Below are 18,401 nucleotides of genomic sequence, written 5' to 3' on the forward strand. Positions count from 1 at the left end.
CATCTCTTCTTTGTCTTGCCTCATCATTTGTCATCAGTAGCATAACTGTCTTTATCAGTGTGTCCTGAAGTACATTTCACACAGTGCTACTTTTCTTGCCCTCAGCTGTGAATCCCCCTGAAGGGTCCGTCATCTCAATATCAATATAGGTTTAATGTCACCTTTGTGCCTGTTGTGCAGTGGAGCATCATGACTCCTAATAGCATTTATTACATCACCACATAATGAAAGAATAACAAAACAAAAGCAGCGACAGCAAGAAAGTAAATCTTTTATCTTTTTTACTAACAAATTGTCTCTGCAGCATAAATGTATTAACTCAAGGTATTCAGTCAGTGATTTTTAAACTAAGGTGAATAAGACAGCGCACAACACACATGTCTGATGCAATTGTAGTTGGTATGTGAGCTGAAATACAGTATTTATAATTAAATAGAGGGTTGTCCTTGTTTGATTCCGGGACAGGAAGACAACTTCCTCTGCAACAGCGACAACCCGACTGAGAGCACGCAGACCGTCTGTGTCAGTGTAACATGGAGAGAGCCGCGGTGGCGTCGGCCCCTAGGAGTCCCTCAGCACCAGAATGCAACATCTCAACCTCCACCTTGGCCTTCGAGCAGCACTTTACCACAACAACCAAAGGACTTCTCCTCCTGGCTGAGATAGTAAGTGTGAATATGCATTTTATAAGATGTTCAGTGTTATTAAATAATGCTCAGCAGTCATGAAATGTCACCATTACAGATCAAATGACAATAAGTTACGATGGGAACAACTGCAGCTACTGGTTATGATGCTTAGGATAAAAGTATGTTCCAGTTATGATAGTTCTGTGAACAAGCTCAGATGATGCAGAAACACACACACACACACACACACACACACACACACACACACACACACACACACACACACACACACCTTGATCTGCGTTTGGATTGTTTCTAGTGCACATGAACGCAGGTTTTGTGTTTCTCTGGTATTCCCTAAACTGTATTTAATAGAGTAAAAGAAGAAACAGCAAAAAAATAACACAACGAGCAAATCCTCCTTCCTCTCCCTCATTGTGTCTCTTCCTTTCCAAATCAGCTGACGAAGAAAGTCAGGTCAGCCTTTCTGTAAATACAGTCTGGCTGGCTGCCATGAAGAGGCCGCACAGGTCACAGTTGGAGTAATCTGATTGCAAGCAAATGCAACAAGTTTAAATCTGACTGCAGACACATTCAAAAGCTGTTTGGTTTGGGAATTATATAACATATCGACGGATTGTGGGATCATATTATGTATTAGCATGTAGTCAAGATAAGATAATACATTTGCATTTACGTAACTGCAAATTGCGGCTTTTGGGTTAAATTAACGTGACAGGTGTACTGAAACAGGTCAGTAACTCGGCAGATTGTGATGTTAAATTGATTTCCTTCGATTTATCTTAAAAGAAACAAACCCTGCTTAAAGTCATGTTTCACACCTTCTGTGATATTGAAACATCCAGCAGACTTTTGTTATAAAACAGGAAGGGTCGGTTTGAAATAGTGTTGAGGAACGAGAGGAACGAAATTTAGTCACTCACCACAACACTTTGAGTGAGTGGAGGTGCATGATCAGTTTGGAATTTGGAAATGTCTCATAGAAAAACAAATAAATGGCTTAGTAAGCTTTTATTAACAGAAGCTACATGAAATACTACTTTTTGTTTCCGTTTTTAGTTTGATTTATTTGAATTTTCTATGGTCAAAGTTGCACATCAAGAAGTAGGTTCAGCTCCTCTCTCTCTTCTTGTCTCTTGTCGTTTCTCGTTTCGTATTGTGTCTTGTCCTCTCCTCTAGGTGTGTGGTATGTTGGTGTGGATCCTGGGGGCACAGATATTTTCATCTGTCTGCTCTCAGCTGGGTGATGTTTGTTACCATCTTGTGCTGGGTTCTGACCGTTGACCTGTTTGTAATTTACCTCACTGGAGCCCACAACAGGATACCACAGGTCCCCTGGACTACACTGGTTACACACACACCTACACACACATACTCATTTTCCTCCTTTGTTGGGCCCAAACTTTTTTACCCAAATGTTGGGTCCACCCTTTCCAGTGGTTCTACACTTACACACACAAACAAACACACACACACACTCTGCTTTGCTTTTGTGTTTTACCAGAATGGTCTGACTACTTTGACTATTTAACTGTTTCACAGTTTGTGTCTTTCTTTCTTCTAGCCGCTGTGTTTGAACTGCAGTGCTGCAGCTCTTTATCTGGTGACAGCAGTAGTTGACACTCTCTCAGTCAACCAGTCCACTAGGGGGCAACACAACTACAACTGCTGGGCAGCATCTGCAGTAAGAGCACGCCTAACAATATGATCTGTTGAGAGAAGAGTTCATCCAAAAAGAAAGTTTTTGTTATTGTTTGCATGTATAGAAGAACATCCCTGAAGTTTGTATGTCCACATTAGACACAAGACAAGAGCAGCCCAGTGCCAGAGAGACTGAGTTTTCAAAGACAAACAAATATATAACAACCACCAGTGTAATCTAGGATTTGTGGAAAACAGTGATTGCACTGTGCACAAGCAGATACTGTCTTCGATGTGGACACCGAGGTCATGTCTCAATATTGTTTTAAGAAATAATGACCTCAACAGTTCATATTGTAAAAATATGTACAAATACAAATGGTGGGATAGTAAGTGATACCCCTTTAAGTAGTTTTCTTGGGAAAGTATTTTGGGAATAGTATTTTGATTATTAGTGTTTCTCCACTAGAAATATATTGCTGGCAGTATGGAGTGCGGAAACATGGAAACAGTCTTTATACAATCACTTAAGAATATGAAATCTAACCACAAAGAGTCACTCATCTGATCTACTTCACACTTGGCGATGACTTGTGTGTGTTTTTACATCGTGACTAACACTGTATTTCCTCAGTGCATGACTTGATACTTCTATGGCTTTAATACATTCCTGCCAGCATAATTCCACTGCTAATTACGTACTGCCACAGGCAAACATAGTCTTGCTCTACTTTTCCCCCTTTCTTCAACTGAGAATTCTGATATTTCCAATGGTAGAAGAAAGAAGGCTACTCAAATCTTAATTTCAACTCAAGTGCAGAGTGAAAGGGAGGCATTATCAAAAAAATGTACTTATATTTACTTAACGTCTGTTCAAGGTGCAGCTCTCAATTTTTGATTCTGGACAGTTTAATGAAAAATGATGCATCATTTGTGAATCTGCAATGTAACCGGAAACATTTCTCTGTCATATAAATGTAGAACTACAATGTTTTCCTCTGAAGTAGAAGTACATAGTAAGTAGTGTACAGTTGAATTGGATATTTTATAAGTGCTTTGAGGGCATTAAGTAAGTTATTTCAGTGTACGATGAGTTAGAATAGTCACAAAATTAAATCTTTTTCATATCTAAACATCACAATAAATGTATGCGGTGAGGTTGTGCTGCTGGAATTCGGACTCATAGGGATCAATCAATCAATCAAACTTTCTTTATAAAGCACCCTTTGAACAAACAAATGCACAGAGCCCACGTTTTCTCTCCTGACACTGATTTATTTTCCGATACATCAGTTGTTTGTGATGCTTATTGCTCCACCTCAGCTCCATTAGGGGTGTGTGTATTTGCCTCCTTTTTTCGACACACATTTCACTTGGACTTAGAAGGAGTGTATAATGAGTTATTATTTCAGTTTAGAGTGAACTATGCTTTTAAGATATAAAAAGTCACCTCTACTCCTCATTGTCTCCATGACTCTCTCCATTTTCTTTTCACCACCTTTCTTGTGTTTCAGTTCTTTACATTTCTAACTACACTGTTCTATCCAGGAAGCACTTACCTGAGCTACTGTGCCTGGAAAACCACAGGACAATAGTCTCATTGCTTGCTGTTTAAAGGCAACAATGTTCAGGCTTTATCTGAGGGACGTGTCTAATGGAGATCAAACTATAGATTCCAACTAAAACTTGGAAAGAAACTGTAATGGAATACCTTTGTTGCACATCATGTGTTCAGGAAGAAGACATAGAGGGGGACACTTTTGTTCTCAACAAGCTTTTGTGAACTCTGTAAGTAAACAATAGTAAAGTTGAGCTCATTGAGGACAGAAGTTGATAAAATAAAATGTCATCGGATCTAAATAGTACGACAATGAATATTTTCAGCATGTTTGGTGTTGTATGTAAGAGGTTGCATGTACTGTAGTGTCACACACATGAATGAGCAGTCATCTGTCTACAATAATGCTACCAGTGATTTTTTTATTTCATGAACATCTAAGTACATTTTTTCCCTAGTGTGAGGTTAAAAACAAAAAATAGGATAAAAATAAGGACACATTGAGTATACTTTGTTTGACAGACAACCAGATTCTGCTCATCTAAAATTATTTGCATTAAATATGTTTCATTGTTTTTTCTTCTTCGTCAGTACATACATCAAGTTTTCTGTTATTTTAAGGTTTTATTTTTATTTTTATTTGTGTCTTACATAAAATACAAGAGTATGTTGCGTGCCACATCATTTAATATAGCTTGGACAAAACATTTCTCTCACCACTAAAAACCCACAGAAATAATGATCACAGTCATTTGTACAATATCTTGTACAGTTATCATTTCTCAACATACATTTGGTATTCAGTACAATACATCTCTGCTTTGTTTCCTTCAATGCTCCAGATGTGCAAAATGCTGTTAGTTAAAGCTCCTTCATCTGATATATAAAAGTATCCTCTATAACGTACACGTTGAGTAGATCATGTATGTTTAACTGAATCACAGAGTCACAAACTGAGTTGATCTTTAACAATCACCAGTTATTCTGTTGTATTTGTTTAGTTAATAAACCATTTTGGTATAATATTACCCGGTGCACATATGCTAATACATGTAGCACGATATACTAAAACATTTCTTCACAAAATATAGGTTGACTTCTCCCACAATGAATATTAATCAGTATTGGATTATTAATTGCTGTTCATTGGGCGTAGGTGGTTTAGTTTTGATCCTAGATGACATCCCAGTGAGCACCCAATGAAGTAATCCCTGCACTATTGAAGCGGCCACTGAGCAGTATGAGCTCTGCTTTCGGGTCAGTTGGGTAGAAGTTAAAGGAGTTCTGTAACAAAGCATCAAAAGTTAAAAGTTAACACATGACCATGAGTATTAATTGATAATTGTAACAAACATAAAGGATAGAAGATAATTACAGTTGTTGGCTGGCCGGCGACCAGAAAGCGCCCTCTGGAGGTCACAACATATATCTGATAGACATAGTTGCTGTGGTATTTTCCAGAGACCTGAAACATGACATTGAGATCTCATTAACATGGTTGGTAACATGGTTGGTTAATTAAAATGTTTATATATTACATAATCGCGAATGGATATAGTGTAATATAAATATTATAAAATATATTCATTATATAATATTTGCTACTCCTAGTAATATTCCTTCGACCAGTATCATGAAAAAATGTGTATGATAAATAATAAAATATCTATGAATGTCGAAGTATATTGCATTACATTGTCTTATCAAAATAATTCAATTACACGGAAAAATATAAATATATTGTTAAATTTTCCGAGGATGTCTTATCTCTGTTCAGACTAAACTAATATTTTAGTATCGGTGACTCTCTGACCTGAACAATGGTCTCTCCATCAAAGAGGATCAGCTCTTGTGCAGAGCCGTATACGCGACCAACTACTTTACCCCAAATGGCACCGTTGCGCACCTGGATACTGCAAGGTCAGACACAAGAGAGAGGGAACACACTGATTATATACATAAGAGGACATGATCAGGTAGAAACAAATTATGCACAGTCAGAATGTAACTGGATCTTTGTACGACAACGAGTAGACAGTAGAGCAAATGTATAAAGAGCAGGTTATTGAGAGGAGGCTGAACCATATGGTTCACTTTTTAAAAGAGCAAGACCGTCTCCAGCATTTAAGAAATGTTCAATAGACCCTCCCTTTGACTAAGAAGAGAAAACTGTAACATCCTTCCAACTAACAATAATAATACAACAGCATTCAATTAGTACAATTTATTTAATCATAGAAATGTAGGGTGCATAACTGATTCAAAAGGGTGTAATACCCCACATTGCACATTAGATAATGTAGGGAACACATTTGGACAAGAGGACATACTGACCCAGTGATGTAAGCGCTACTAATCTCCCAGACTCTGATCCCTGTGATCTTTCCGTTTCCTTCTTCTGTGGAGAAAGAAGTGCCAGAACCTCCTCCAACAGAAGGAGAGTAGGAGTAGGACATCATGGGAGCTGGAGAAGCACAACAAAGATATTAAGTGATGGACAAGAGGAAGCTACTGCTCTTTGACTCAACTTGACTTAACTGTTAATATACAAAGATCGTATTAGAAGCTACAGAGATGTTTGTGTAAAAAGTATGAAATTGGCATAAAAAGACTGAAGATGGGTTGAAACCTTACCAGCCAGGCAACTGGTGCAGAGCACAGCGACGATCAGGAAGGAAATCATTCTGGTGTGTGAAGACGTCCGGAGACAACACTGGAATCAGAAACCAATTCATCATCATCATCATCATCATTATCATCATGTAATATCAATAATTCTTTAGTCATGAAAATGCTAATAAACGTCACAGTTAAAACGTGCAGATACAGATGTTGAAACTCACCTGCAGTCTAGATCTCCTGAAAACAGCTTGAGTCCTGAGCAAAGGATGAGATGACACTGAGAAACTGGCACTCACTTATATATATGTGTGTCCGTCCCTCACAACGCACACACACACATTCCCCTAACATTCCTACTAAACAGCATCTGACAGCTGAACAATAGCAGACACAATTTGAACCAGGAAGAGAAAATCATTTTGAAGTTTCAGTTCAGGAATTTAGTTTTTATCGCACTTGCTGGAAAGGCAGTCACTGTGATTTACCGTCCTAAACCTGTTGGTTCATCTCTCTTTAATCTGTTTCTCATAAGTTACGACCTTATTAAATTCAAATTAGTAGAGCTGTGACATTCTTTATACATTTGCTCCTAAAACCTGTGTAACATCATTTAAAAACATTTTGGGTCACTAAAATGGATTTCAAAGTTAATTCTTGAGCGTTGGTATAGTAGTTGGTAAAGCAATCTCACCTCAAGGTGCATTTAGGAGCAGCTGTTCTGGAGCTTTCATTCTTTTCACATGATCTGTATTTGCAGAAAGAGTTGGCCCAGTTGTCATGGAAATTTAAATGTTCAAATTTTAATAATTTCTAAACACTTCAAGCACATCTCACCCATGGTGGGTAAAAGAGGGTTACAAAAACAACGTCTCAAAGCAAATCCCTTGTTGGAAACATCATGGACAAAAAGACCTTGAAGCTACTGTGATGAACTTTAATTTGGTGTTGATTTTGACGGTCCCTGCTGACAAAGCAATAGTGTTTTCGAGCACCAGATGCACTTTAGAAAAGCTCTCATTTTACTGGAGCAGGGTCTGACAGTGTGCCTTTGCACTGTGTTTAATGTTTGTTGTTGTGCACCATTCACCAAGTCAGATTCCTTGTATGTGTAACTTACTAGGCAATAAACCGTTCTGATTCTGATTCTGCGCAGTTCTGGTTCTCTCATGCCTCCCTTTCCTCCAGCGGGCCCATTAAGGTCGAAAGGCTGCAGCGGATCTGAATCTCTCCACTGTGGGCTTGCTGCTGACGGAGGCCCCGCTGGAGTCTGAACTGAAGGAGTTTCAGGTGAACCTGTGTGATTTCATCGGATTTTGCCAGAATCGGACTTGGTGGCACAGACGACAAGCATTAATGAGAACTGTATAGAAATAGACGTATTCTCGCTGATGGTCTTGTTTACTTTTGAAGGTCATATAGAAGCATCTGTATTAAATTAAATTAAATTAATTTGTTTAAAGTCAAAAGTTCCTCACAGTAACTTTAAAGTTGGAAAAATAAAACCTTGAGGTGTTTGGTCAACATAATATTATTGTTTGTCAAACCAGGAATCAACTGATAGAATTCACTCAGTTTAACAACCTTCTGTTGTAAAAAGAGGAAACCACCCCTTAAATAAAACATGCCCTGAACACTTGGCATCCATCCATGTAACTTAATACCAGGAAATGACACGTGAGGAAAGTACGACATCATTTTTGTACTAGTTCTACAGGAACAAACATTCTTTTAGGACACACTTATCGCAACCCTCCCTGTTTGTGTTTGTACATGAAGCCTACACCTTTCTGATCAGTATAAACTTGCTTTGTTTTGTCACTATGCATATTTAATTTGTCTAACCTGAAAATGACGGAAATAAATTTTAACAAAAAAGAGACACTGATAATACTACTACTACTAATAATAATACTAATACTAATATTCAAAAAACAAATTCCCAAATTATCAGATCAACACACAGTAGTTTTTCAACTTTATTCATCCTGAAGGACATTTTAAGATGCTTGATATATTTAGATAAAATGATATAAATATACTAGTTATACATACATATTAAAAAAATTATACATACTAATAAATACATATAATAATAAGCACAAATGACGGTGCAGTGCATTAATAAAAGTCCAAGGGATTAATGTTCCATATTACATACAATGAACATGTCTGAACAGAAGGTTACATCAATGTTATTGTATTACTATGATAAAAAACAAAGACTGGCCGGATTGTAATGGTGTTTGCCTGGCTGCCATGCAGAGGCAGAGAAGACCTCACTTGGAGTAATCTGATTGCAAAGTGTTGGGACTTCACCATGTGGTTTGAACAAAGAGAGCTGAGAGCATGGGCCTACGGGGTATCCAACAGCCTGATTTGAGCTAGAATCCCACGCCACAAGACGTTAAATCTCACCTGGGTATGATTTATTTGTCGCAATTCAAGACTGTGGTCTCATTGGACGAGGGCCATAGGCACCACAGGGATTTCCTGTGCTACGGCCTGACATCACTGAATCTATAAAAATCAACGTCACCTCCAGCTGAGTCCCGTCTGACTCGAGTTAGTGAAAGGAGGTACAGAAACAATGTTGATTTTGAAGAAAAACGTAGGTCATAGTCTTATCTTCTCTGGATGAACAATAGACTGTCTGTTAATAGTCTGTTTTTTGGATCCTGAGGTAGAGAGCGGATAACTTCTATGCCCCCTTCTCTCCCCGTTAACGTCAACATTTTGCCGGTCGTAAGGACGAGAATTCCCTTAACTTCCGAGGACCCCGAGTTTAACCAAGAAACTCGAAGAACCACATCGACTCCTACGACGTCATCTCGGAGTAAGAGGCTTGTGTCTCGGCAGAGAGAGTTAGGTCAAAATGTGTTTATTACCTTGTTTTGTTTTAAGTTTACTGTGCCGTTATAACGTGTTATTGTGTATGCTCACGGACCCCCCCCCCCCCCCTCAACACACACACACACATAATCACACACATATAGGTTTTGCTACCAATCTCAGACACACGTGGTAAACGCGACCTCTATCGTGGCCCCGCCTCAATTTTCGTAGTCTCGTGCCATTTTGTAGTCTTGCATGCCGTGGTCACGTACCAGACTACCCCCGCCATTTTGTAATCTTGCGTGCCGTGGTCACGTACGAGACTACATCCGCCATTTTTGGGTCGTTTCTTGCTTCTCCCCTCTTACACACACACACCACAGATTATTTGTTGATTTTAGATAGTAGGATCGTAATTGTATAGTAGTTGTTAGTTTTAGGTATTACTTGATTTTGATCAATGTTATTGGAATTGAATAAACTCTGTTACACTTTAAGGAGAAAGTTTAGTGTACAACGTCTCGTACAATGTACTTCTCAGAAACGAATATAATGAATGCTACACACATGTTATACACCCTCTTAATGAAGAGATTCTGGGCAAAAATATCATCGAAGCCATTTTACATACTGCAAACACAATTATACACAAACTAATATAATCAACTAGAACAGAGGCCTTCAATAGGGGATCCGTGACCCCTAGGGGGTCCGCTGAGGTACTGCAGGGGGTCTGCGAAATGTTTGGTTGATTAGACAATTTAAAAAAAACAATGATCCCCAAACATGAATCTGTCCATTATTTTAATAGTTCAGTATTGTATGCAAGATAACAGGTATGTTTATGCATGGCAGTGGCACTAATAGGCCATCACTCATTTTTGATTCCACATTTATGTTCCAAATGAAAACATCAATTTGAATAGTTTGTATGCATGATTATCATGCAATTGACAGACAATGTTGATATTGGCATTGGTATCAGCTGACAAGGTATGTTTATGAATGGCAGTGGCACGGCCTCCCTACTCACTGTACCTTGCACATGTTTAAAATAAAAACATGAATATATGAACCTGTGTATTATTTGAATAGCTTAGTATTGAATGCACAATAAAGAGGTATGTTTATACATGGCACTAGGCCCAGTTTAATATAAAACACAATTTTATACAATATATATCGGGGGTCCCTGCTCCATCTCTCTATCAGTTTGGGGGTCCTTGGCCTGAAAAACATTGAAGACCCCTGAACTAGAAGATATACCACAATATCACGTATTTTTCGCAATGACTGGGCGAGCTACGCACTCCGGACAAAGCTACGAACACAAAGCTAAAAGCCAACACGGACAACCGAGGTATCAGAAAGCAAGAGAATTCGACACAGAATCCAGAGATATCTTCAGAATTTCTCTCCGTGAAACGATTACAAAGATACAGCCAACAAGCAACACAACAACAAGCCGCTCCACCGCAGAAAAAAATCATGAATGCCCCTTACTTTGAGAAAAATCATGAAGACAAAGGAATAATATCCCGTTTCCCGGCTAAAAACACTGTTGCTACGTATATCCTGTGTGTTTCTAAACTATTTCCTGAAGAAAGGGGGGTCTGACAAGCATGGGGGACTGGGGGGAAGGGATTTCACTTTTGGCGAATGAAATTTCACGCTCTGCGACGCACGGCGCATTTTAGATTTTTACTGGCTAACGATTCTGTTAATCAACACCATCTTACGCCCACTGTCTTCTTGAGACTCTGACACGTCGAAGGAGGTCTCATTCACTCAAATTGACCGATCATAGGCTGAGATAGCCTCACATACACACTGTAAAACAGCAGTCAGACGAGGATAGATCCATGGTTCACAGGCTCAGATAGGATTTTAGCTCTCAAAATGATGCCAAACTGCTGTATTTGGATAGATTGAACACTATTAGTGATACAACTAGTGAAATATATAGTTATATAGTATATAAACACTATTAGTGATACAACTAGTGAAATATATAGTTATATAGTATATAAAATTACAATGGAACAGCTGGTTCCAAAATGACAATTTTGCTTGACCTCGCCTGACCTCTCTGTACTAAAACCTCTCTAACTTTTTTATGCTTCACTTTATCAAAGTCAAAATTTGCAGAGAGACTGTTGACATGTGCTATGATTTGGGAGTGTTTGTAGGCTTGGAGCTGCATCATTCCAAAGAAATAATAACAATAAAAGTGTTTTTTTTTCAGGTGAACCTGAAACTCTTCAATTTGAGCTGTGTGCCATCTTCATTTACTCTTATCCAGTAACATATACACTGATATTTACACATCTGAACAAATGTCACAAGTGTTATCTTTATTATAACATCAAAATTATTGAAATATACCTTGTAGTTAGAGAAAGATACTCTTTTTAGTATGGGTATGCAATTTTCGAGCAGAGGCCTAAAAATAGGGCTAGGGCCCAACGGGTTTTAAAGAGCAGCTTTCTGTAATTATTTTGTGCATGTGATAATAGCTGGATATGTGGCCTGTGCTCGAATTCAAACCTTCACTGTTCACTCTGAATGTGGAATAGTACTTTGACTATTGTAAGGATTACAGGTATTGGAACCCAAGAGCACGACTCAGAGACAGAATACAGGTATAGATTTCTTTACTTGGTAAAGGCAGGGTCAACACCGGGAGGTCCGTCCAAAAGGAGAACTAATCCAATAAGGGACAGGGAAAAATCCAAGGTCGAGAAAACAGGCAGGCAGGGTCTAAACAGGCAGATAAGAACAATACGAACAATACGAGCAGCTTTCTGTAATTATTTTGTGCATGTGATAAGCCCAGTAGTTGTAGTAGTGACGCCACCAGGGGGCGACACAACTACAACTGCTGGACAGCATCTGCAGTAAGTGCATGCCTAACAATATGATCTGTTGAGAGAGAACTTTGTTATACAGACGATTATTTTTGCCGAAAACATTTTTCTTCGATTTTATCTTGCGTGCCACATAATTTAATATAGCTTGGACAAAACATTTCTCTCACCACTAAAAACCCACAGAAATAGTAATCACAGTCATTTGTACAATATCTTGTACAGTTATTATTTCTCAACATACATTTGGTATTCAGTATAAGACATCTCTGCTTTGTTTCCTTCAATGCTGCAGATGTGCAAAATGCTGTTAGTTAAAGCTCCTTCATCTGATATATAAAAGTATCCTCTATAACGTACACGTTGAGTAGATCATGTGTGTTTAACTGAATCACACAGAGTCACAAACTGAGTTGATCTTTAACAATCACCAGTTATTCTGTTGTTTTTGTTTTGTTAATAAACCATTCTGGTATAATATTACCCGGTGCACATATGCTAATACATGTAGCACGATATACTAAATCATTTCTTTACGAAAATATAGGTTGATTTCTCCCACAATGAATATTAATCAGTATTGGATTATTAATTGCTGTTCATTAGGCGTAGGTGGTTTGGTTTTGATCCATGAGGACATCCCAGTGAGCACCCAATGAAGTAATCCCTGCACTATTGAAGCGGCCACTGAGCAGTATGAGCTCCGCTTTCGGGTCAGTTGGGAAGAAGTTAAAGGAGATCTGTAACAAAGCATCAAAAGTTAAAAGTTAACATATGACCATGAGTATTAGTATCGATAATTGTAACAAACATAAAGGATAGAAGGTAATTACAGCTGTTGGCTGGCCGGCGACCAGAAAGCGCCCTCTGGAGGTCACAAAATATATCTGATAGACATAGTTGCTGTGGTATTTTCCAGAAACCTGAAACATGACATTGAGATCTCATTAACACAGTTGGTACATGTGGTTAGACCTTGATGAGTAAAGTAATTGTATGTATTACATAATCATGAATGGATACAGTGTAACATAAATATTATAAAATATATCCAATATATAATAAATGCTACTCCTAGTAATATTCCTTGGACCAGTATCATGAAAAAATGTGTATGATAATAAAGAAATTAAAATATCTATGAATGTCAAAAAATATTGCATTACATTGTCTTATCAAAATAATTAAATTTTACAGAAAAATAGGTAGTCTTATCTCTGTTCAGACTAAACTAATATTTTGGTATCGGTGACTCTCTGACCTGAACAATGGTCTCTCCATCAAAGAGGATCAGCTCTTTTGCAGAGCCTACTACGCGACCAACTCTTTGACCCCAAATGGCACCGTTGCGCACCTGGATACTGCAAGGTCAGACACAAGAGAGAGGGAACACACTGATTATATACATAAGAGGACATGATCAGGTAGAAACAAATTATGTATAATGTAGCTTGATCCTCGTACAACAACGGGTAGACAGTAGAGCAAATGTATAAAGAGCAGGTTATTGAGAGGAGGCTGAACCATATGGTTCACTTTTCAAAAGAGCAAGATCCTCTCCAGCATTTGAAAAATAAAAATTCAATAGACCCTCCCTTTGACTAAGAAGAGAAAACTGCAACACCCTTCCAACTAACCATAATACCATAACCTCCCTTCAGCTCAAACACAAAATACATAACACTCACTCTTTTTTGACCCCTTCATCCCCTTAATAATTTATTTACAGTCCTTAACACATGTGGACAAGAGGGAGGACAGACTGACCCAGTGATGTAAGCGCTACTAGCCTCCCAGACTCTGATCGCTCTGATCTTTCCGTTTCCTCCTTCTGTGGAGAAAGAAGTGCCAGTACCTCCTCCAACAGAAGGAGAGTAGGAGTAGGACATCATGGGAGCTGGAGAAGCACAACAAAGATATTAAGTGATGGACAAGAGGAAGCTACTGCTCTTTGACTCAACTTGACTTAACTGTTAATATACAAAGATCTCATTAGAAGCTACAGAGATGTTTGTGTAAAAAGTATGAAATTGGCATAAAAAGACTGAAGATGGGTTGAAACCTTACCAGCCAGGCAACTGGTGCAGAGCACAGCGACGATCAGGAAGGAAAACATTCTGGTGTGTGAAGACGTCTGGAGACAACACTGGAATCAGAAACCAATTCATCATCATCATTATCATCATGTAATATCAATAATTATTTAGTCATGAAAATGCTAATAAACATCACATTTAAAACGTGCAGATACAGATGTTGAAACTCACCTGCAGTCTAGATCTCCTGAAAGCAGCTTGAGTCCTGAGCAAAGGATGAGATGACACTGAGAGACTGGCACTCACTTATTTATATGTGTGTCCGTCCCTCACAACGCACACACACACATTCCCCTAACATTCCTACTAAACAGCATCTGACAGCTGAACAATAGCAGACACAATTTGAACCAGGAAGAGAAAATCATTTTGAAGTTTCAGTTCAGGAATTTAGTTTGCACCGCACTTACGGGAAAGGCAGTCACTGTGATTTACCGTCCTAAACCTGTTGGTTCATCTCTCTTTAATCTGTTTCTCATAAGTTACGACCTTATTAAATTCAAATTAGTAGAGCTGTGACATTCTTTATACATTTACTCGTAAAACCTGTGTAACATCATTTAAAACCATTTTGGGTCACTAAAATGGATTTCAAAGTTAATTCTTGAGCGTTGGAAAAGTAGTTGGTAAAGCAATCTCACCTCAAGGTGCATTTAGGAGCAGCTGTTCTGGAGCTTTCATTCTTTTCACATGATCTGTATTTGCAGAAAGAGTTGGCCCAGTTGTCATGGAAATGTAAATGTTCAAATTTTAATAATTTCTAAACACTTCAAGCACATCTCACCCATGTTGGGTAAAAGAGGGTTACAAAAACAACGTCTCAAAGCAAATCCCTTGTTGGAAACATCATGGACAAAAAGACCTTGAAGCTACTGTGATGAACTTTAATTTGGTGTTGATTTTGACGGTCCCTGCAGACAAAGCAGTAGTGTTTTCGAGCACCAGATGCACTTTAGAAAAGCTCTCATTTTACTGGAGCAGGGTCTGACAGTGTGCCTTTGCACTGTGTTTAATGTTTGTTGTTGTGCACCATTCACTGAGTCAGATTCCTTGTATGTGTAACTTACTAAGCAATAAGCCGTTCTGATTCTGATTCTGCGCAGTTGTGGTTCTCTCATGCCTCCCTTTACTCCAGCGGGCCCAGCAACTTGGCCTGGGCCTCCTGCAGCGTGGTGCTCGGTGTTTGCTGCCAGCGGGCCCTGGCGGAGCAGCAAGGCGACTTTTGAAGGTCATATAGAAGCATCAGTAAATTGAGACAGTTTCGTTAACAGTCAAAAGTTCCTCACAGTAACTTTAAAGTGGAAAAAAACAAAAACGAAGATCGTGTGATATGATTGAAATCCCAGGAACGGCTACTAAAAAGGACCTTGAGGTGTTTGGTCAACATAATATTATTGTTTGTCAAACCAGGAATTTATTAGCAACTGATAGAATTCACTCAGTTTGATAACCTTCTCTTGTTAAAAGAGGAAACCACCCCTTAAATAAAACATGCCCTGAGCACTTGGCATCCATCCATGTAACTTAACACCAGGAAATGACACGTGAGGAAAGTACGACATCATTTAACTGGTTCTACTGGAACAAAGATTATTTTAAGACACACATATCACAACCCTCCCTGTTTGTGTTTGTACATGAAGCCTACACCTTTCTGATCAGTATAAACCTGCTTAGTTTTGTCACTATGCGTATTTAATTTGTCTAACTTGAAAACGACAGAAATACATTTCAACAAAAAAGAGACACTGATAATACTACTACTACTACTAATAATACTAATAATAAAACTAATTCACAAATATTCAGATCAACACACATCAAAATTCACAGTAGTTTTTCAACTGTATTCATCCTGAAGGACATTTTAAGACGCTTGATACATTTAGATAAAATGATATAAATATACTAGTTATATATACATATTTAAAAAATATATACATACAATCAATGTTCCATATGACAAGAAATTAACATGTCTGAACAGAAGGTTACATAAATGTTATTGTATTACTGTGATAAAAAACAAAGACTGGCCGGATTGTAATGGTGTTTGACTGGCTGCCATGCAGAGGCAGAGAAGACCTCACTCTGTATAGATGTTACAATTCGCTTACGTCAGTGGAAAAACACCTGTGTCATAGCTCATTCGTCTTTGCTTGTTTATTGTTTTATCTTTCACCTTTCTTTAGCTTTTAAAGCGAGGTGAAAGCTCAGCAGTTGTAGTAGTGACACCACCAGGGGGCGACACAACTACAACTGCTGGACAGCATCTGCAGTAAGAGCATGCCTGACAATATGATCTGTTGAGAGAGAACTTTAAGGAACAGAACTGTACAGTATATGAAAAAAAACATCACTGAAGTGTGTATATCTAAAGTACACACAACAAGACAAGAGCAGCCCAGTGCCACAAAGGCTGAGACTGAGTTTTCAAAGAAAAGCTGAGGAATATATAACAACCACATGTGCAGTGTTATGATTTGTGCAAAAAAGTGATTGCACTGTGCACAAGCAAATACTGTCTTCAATCTGGACACCGAGTTTATGTCCTCGGTATTGTTTTTAGGGAATGATGATCTTTGGAGTTCATATTCTACAAATATGAACAAGTACACATGATGGGACAGTCAGTGGAATCAAGTTCAGTTGTTTTCTGGAGGAAAAAATACGTTAATCATCAGTTTCTCCTCAAGAACTAAATTGCTGGCAGCATGGAGTGTTCTTTGAACGAGCCTTCATACAATCACTCACTCTAAGTATAAAACACGGAATCGATGACCTACTTCATACTTAGCAGCATCTTGGGTGTGTTTTTACCTCATGACTAAAGACTCAATACTTTTATGACACTAATAGAATTACCGCCAGCAAAATTCCTCCGCTAATTACTGTTAATCATTGCTCTACTTCATAACTGCAGGGGTTATGTCAGAACAAACAACTAACAGCCTACACCTACCTCCATGAAGTTTCTGACCATGAGTAACCGTGACTTGGGCGTGGATTTCAGGGGTGGATTTAGAGATTTGAGGACCCCAGTCTAATTTACTTTCCACTATTTCTCTGACTGGGAATGTTGGTATTGGCAGCGGTAGAAAAAGTACTCAAAACTTTTTTTCTTAAGTAAAACTATGAAGTATTAATATCATAACTGTGAATACCACGCAGTAAAATCCTGCGTTCAAACTTTTTCTTCAAGTGAAGAGTGAAAGAGACATTATGAGCACAATATCATTGAGTAAATTTAATAAAAAAATTACATTAATTTAATTTCTATTCAAGATGGAGCTTTCAATGTTAATATAATGCTGGATAGTTCAATGAAGAACAATGAAGATATTTAATTGTCATAATTTGTGAGTCAAATCTGAATCAGCAACGTAATCAGTAACATTTCTCTGTCAGGTAGATAGTATACAATGTAATTCTGAAGTAGAAGGACACAGTACATATTAGGCTATACAGATGAGTTGCTTATTTTTAAATGCTTTAGGGGCCTTTTGTAAGTTATCATCAAACTTTTGTGGACTACGTAACGAAACAGTGAAGTTTAGCTCATTGAGGACATAGGGTAGTCAAAATAACAGTGGACTCTGAGCTAAATAGTTCAATGGCTCTGAATATTTTCAGCATGTTTGCTGTTGTATGCTTGAGGTTGCATGTACTGTAGTGTCACACACATGAATGAGCAGTCAGCTGTCTTCAATAATGCTACCAGTGAAGTTTTCTTCATCTTGTTTTTCTATTCATTTTTGGATAACAGCACTTAGGTCACAATAGCATAAAATTATCTTACATAAAATACAAGAGTATGTTGCGTGCCACATCATTTAATATAGCTTAGACAAAACATTTCTCTCACCACTAAACCCACAGAAATAATAATCACAGTCATTTGTACAATATCTTGTACTGTTAGCATTTCTCAACATACATTTGGTATTCAGTACAAGACATCTCTGCTTTGTTTCCTTCAATGCTGCAGATGTGCAAAATGCTGTAAGCTCCTTCATCTGATATATAAAAGTATCCTCTATAACGTACATGTTGAGTAGATCATGTGTGTTTGACTGAATCACACAGAGTCACAAACTGAGTTGATCTTTAACAATCACCAGTTATTCTGTTGTTT

The 18,401-nt window shown here is 38.1% G+C and overlaps 3 protein-coding genes across 3 annotated transcripts; 1 reads left to right on the top strand and 2 right to left on the bottom strand.

Annotated features, from left to right (window-relative positions):
• The first annotated feature begins 533 nt into the window (after positions 1-533).
• Positions 534-3,886, top strand: cmtm8b (CKLF-like MARVEL transmembrane domain containing 8b). Its single transcript, XM_076081340.1, is given in 5 exon segments — positions 534-665; positions 1,830-1,855; positions 1,857-1,998; positions 2,215-2,334; positions 3,806-3,886. Coding segments are annotated over 5 exon segments (501 nt in total).
• Positions 3,887-5,022: 1,136 nt separating this feature from the next.
• Positions 5,023-6,541, bottom strand: LOC142938100 (zymogen granule membrane protein 16-like). The gene is made up of 5 exons (XM_076081310.1): positions 6,484-6,541; positions 6,184-6,313; positions 5,663-5,762; positions 5,225-5,314; positions 5,023-5,133 (listed from the first exon to the last, which is right to left on the bottom strand). Exons 1-5 carry the CDS (start codon positions 6,530-6,532, stop codon positions 5,023-5,025), a joined length of 480 nt encoding a protein of 159 aa, XP_075937425.1. The 5' UTR covers positions 6,533-6,541.
• A 6,231-nt stretch (positions 6,542-12,772) lies between these two features.
• LOC142938103 (zymogen granule membrane protein 16-like) lies at positions 12,773-14,286 on the bottom strand. The gene is made up of 5 exons (XM_076081314.1): positions 14,238-14,286; positions 13,938-14,067; positions 13,432-13,531; positions 13,004-13,093; positions 12,773-12,910 (listed from the first exon to the last, which is right to left on the bottom strand). The coding sequence occupies exons 1-5, from the start codon at positions 14,284-14,286 to the stop codon at positions 12,773-12,775; spliced, it is 507 nt and encodes a 168-aa protein (XP_075937429.1).
• Positions 14,287-18,401: the final 4,115 nt, after the last annotated feature.

This window comes from Anarhichas minor, unplaced genomic scaffold, assembly GCF_050575085.1.
Source record: "Anarhichas minor isolate MPS153535 unplaced genomic scaffold, ASM5057508v1 ptg000080l, whole genome shotgun sequence".
Classification (NCBI taxonomy): Eukaryota; Metazoa; Chordata; class Actinopteri; order Perciformes; family Anarhichadidae; genus Anarhichas; species Anarhichas minor.

What these genes read in the sequence shown, in the direction of transcription:
- LOC142938100 (XM_076081310.1), bottom strand. Translation starts at nt 6,532, where the DNA reads ATGATTTCCTTCCTGATCGTCGCTGTGCTCTGCACCAGTTGCCTGGCT. An exon ending in ATGGAGAGACCATTGTTCAG is followed by an intron (nt 5,315 to 5,662) that starts GTCAGAGAGTCA and finishes GTCATGTTTCAG; the next exon opens with GTCTCTGGAAAATACCACAG. An exon ending in TCGCCGGCCAGCCAACAACT is followed by an intron (nt 5,134 to 5,224) that starts GTAATTATCTTC and finishes GCTTTGTTACAG; the next exon opens with AACTCCTTTAACTTCTACCC.
- LOC142938103 (XM_076081314.1), bottom strand. Translation starts at nt 14,286, where the DNA reads ATGTTTTCCTTCCTGATCGTCGCTGTGCTCTGCACCAGTTGCCTGGCT. An exon ending in CTGCACCAGTTGCCTGGCTG is followed by an intron (nt 14,068 to 14,237) that starts GTAAGGTTTCAA and finishes GTGCTTCTCCAG; the next exon opens with CTCCCATGATGTCCTACTCC. An exon ending in AGTAGCGCTTACATCACTGG is followed by an intron (nt 13,532 to 13,937) that starts GTCAGTCTGTCC and finishes CTGACCTTGCAG; the next exon opens with TATCCAGGTGCGCAACGGTG.